Here is a 3,108-nt window from a genome sequence, read left to right as displayed (position 1 = left end):
TGTATACATATATAAATGCTTGCAATACATAATGCAAAAGTTTTTTTTTTTTTGGTACTGATTAGTTTATTAGATACTGAAAATCTTCTGGGGGTCAAGAACAAAATAATTGAACAGTATGATCTAATACTCAAGCTTGAATTATCACCCAAAAACGTGACCGTGACCCAACAACCTCAGATACGGCCAGTTCACCCACTGATGAAGGACATCACAAGAAACAAAGTAATATTAAATAATATTAAAAACAAGTAGATGGGGGTGGCACAAAAGGAGTTCACCTACTAGATAACCATCAACACCCATATCTATATTTATAGATCTCTATTCGTGTTCACTACATCAGATAACCTTGAAACTTTTCTATAAGAATATATAAAATGGCTGCAGGGAAAGCTTTTTACTTTTATTTTTATTTTTTGATTAGGAAACTTCTAGGGGTGCAACCTTGGATTGTCTTACCAGACACGCATTTTGATACTATTATGGTTTTCTCTATCTTAAAAAATATTCGTCATTTCTATTACAGAACGGTTTTCTTTATCTTGACATTATTATATTCCTTGCGTAATGAAATATTATACTGCAAATGGCACCATAAATTTTCCTTAAGCCAATAGAGTAGAATGCATTTCTTAAGGCTAAAGATTCAATTTGAGGGACAGAATGTTCTCCTGAAGGCCTAGTAGTCCAAGAAATGAAACAGGCCCATGCGGATAAGCCCATTAAAGTGGGTTTGGCTTGGGCCTAAAAAGCTTTATCCTATAAGCAGTAAGCATAGAAACAGATGACCCTGGGCAGCTCAGCTTGGGTCAAAAAAGCCTACTTTGGGCCTTGGTCAGTCACTGTGATTTATTTTAACATATTGAGATTACTTGAATTTATTGTAAGACACTTAAAAAAATTATCGAATTAAGTGAACCATGTTTCGACCCTTAATGATAATGATATACGAATCACTTCAAGGAAAGCATCCATGATTGGCAATGGGAATCTTAAAGAGGGTTTTTATGCCTGCTTACAGAGGAAACTAACAAATACAGTGGGGAGAAAGCACAGACCTTCACCTTCAAAACCAGAAAGATTAAAGCAAAGGTTTCTCTGGAAAACACCCCCAGCTCCTTTTTGATGCTTCTAAGCAAGAAAGTTCTCACAAACTTAAATCCCTTGGGGAGCCTAGCTTCAGTAAATGAATCTCTCATGTACACATTTGAAAACTCTTGAGAATGTCTTCATAAATATCACAAAAGCTATATACAAATTATTGGAGGCCACCCCTGCAAGGTTCTGACGGTACTCAAAACAGGACCAAACTATTACTCCAGAACTCTAATGAAATTTGTTTTCCCTTAATTTCAGTTTCTGTTTCTTGCAAGGCACCACTAAACCGCCCTTCCCTCCCTTTTCCCCCACTCAAAAGCATCTCTTTCCACTGCTTATAAAATACAGCAGTTTCTTACATGGAATTAAAAGCCCTACAGGGATTGAAAGAAAGAAGGAAGAAAATAAAAGGTTCCGGGCCATGGAGTTTAAGGTTGAAGATGAGGAATCTTGGCATCTCAATGACCAGAAAGTTGCTCTGCTGCAAGATATGCCGAGACCACAAACAGGACAGAGAACTCCAATACAAATGGCCATTAGCCAGACATTTCAGAGCACAGCCCATCTAGCTAATCTTTTACCTACTGGAACGGTTCTCGCTTTCCAATTTCTATCACCTGTTCTCACAAACAAAGGTGAGTGTGACCCAGTCAGCCGGTTCATGACTTCCAGCCTCCTAGCCCTTTGTGGCATGTCATGTTTTCTACAGTGCTTCACCGATAGCTTCAGGGACAATAATGGAAATGTTTACTCTGGGTTTGCCACCTTCCAGGGTTTGTGGATCATTGATGGGTCAGCCACTCTCCCACCCGAACTTGCAGCAGAGTATCAGTTGAGATTTATTGATTTCATCCATGCCTTCATGTCAATACTTGTTTTTGCAGCCATTGCACTGTTTGATGAGAATGTGGTGAATTGTTTCTACCCAACACCATCTGATGAAACCAAGGAGCTTCTCACATCCCTGCCAGTAGGTATTGGTGTCTTTTGCAGTATGTTGTTTGTTGTATTCCCAACCCGACGCCATGGAATTGGCTTCCCTCTCTCTGCTAATTAATAATTTCTTTGTTTACTTCATATAATACACCTCCATTCTTCTCTAAATGGTAAAACTCTACCCATTCAAATCTACATGTAACTTTTTCCCTTCTATTCTCTTTGAAGTGCAGAAACAATATCATTCCTCACAACTGAACAGTTATCTTAGTTGGATGCGACTCCTACATGGCCTTGAGAGCCATAAACATCATATAGTAAGAGTTAAAACTTACAAGATAGGATTCAGGGTATTCAGTGCAGAAATTAAAGTATGCATGTAGCTCACCATACTGTGATTTGTTTATAAAATACAGAAAAAAAGGACAAATTTATGAGGGAGAACCAATACAAGTGTTCGGATCAGAAAGAGAGATGTACGTTACCATTAGGAAATTATTAAGAATAATTCAAAATAAAAAAATAAAAACAAGAATTTTTTGCATCAACAATGAGATCCATGTCAATTCAAAGCTTTTTGAAAGAAAAAGAAACACAGACTATTTTGAAAATTGATTAGCTGTTTTTAGTCCAATTTCAAGAAAAAAAATAAAAGAACAATCACAACTAAAAATGGGAAAAAACATATCCGTTGGTTGAAGCTGTTCTATAACTCTCTCTTTCTCATCCGTAATGCATGCCCCTGTGACATGAGACATGAACTTTGATGAAAGTTTAGGCACGATGAAGTGCAAAGTTGAAAAGTTTGAAGTGGAAAAAAAGGCTTTTCAGGTGAAGTTTGAAGGATCGAATGGTGGAACTTGGGTTTCAGTAACAGAAAGGAGCCGTGGTTTTGTTGTATCAGTAGGATTTGGAAGGGAGGAGGTGGTTTGGTTAACGGAGCATTTGAAGAAAGCTGTGGAGTTGGAGAATACCAGGGGATTCACACGAAAGTTCAGGGGCGAGAATAAGATCCATTTGATGGAGATTTGCTTCAACAATAGAGGGCGTTTCATGAAAATCACCGAGATT

The 3,108-nt window shown here is 37.8% G+C and overlaps 1 protein-coding gene across 1 annotated transcript; it reads left to right on the top strand.

The window, feature by feature from the left end:
* The first annotated feature begins 1,215 nt into the window (after positions 1 to 1,215).
* Positions 1,216 to 2,232, top strand: LOC100262407 (protein DMP6). Its single transcript, XM_019222736.2, has one exon. The coding sequence runs from the start codon at positions 1,523 to 1,525 to the stop codon at positions 2,156 to 2,158; it is 636 nt and encodes a 211-aa protein (XP_019078281.1). The 5' UTR covers positions 1,216 to 1,522; the 3' UTR covers positions 2,159 to 2,232.
* The last annotated feature ends 876 nt before the right edge of the window (positions 2,233 to 3,108 follow it).

This window comes from Vitis vinifera, chromosome 10 (genome assembly GCF_030704535.1).
Source record: "Vitis vinifera cultivar Pinot Noir 40024 chromosome 10, ASM3070453v1".
In the NCBI taxonomy this organism is placed as follows: Eukaryota; Viridiplantae; Streptophyta; class Magnoliopsida; order Vitales; family Vitaceae; genus Vitis; species Vitis vinifera.
This window is presented reverse-complemented; position numbering and strand designations above follow the sequence as displayed.

Bases quoted from the DNA above. Each gene is read 5' to 3' on its own strand.
- LOC100262407 (XM_019222736.2), top strand. From the start codon at position 1,523: ATGGAGTTTAAGGTTGAAGATGAGGAATCTTGGCATCTCAATGACCAG.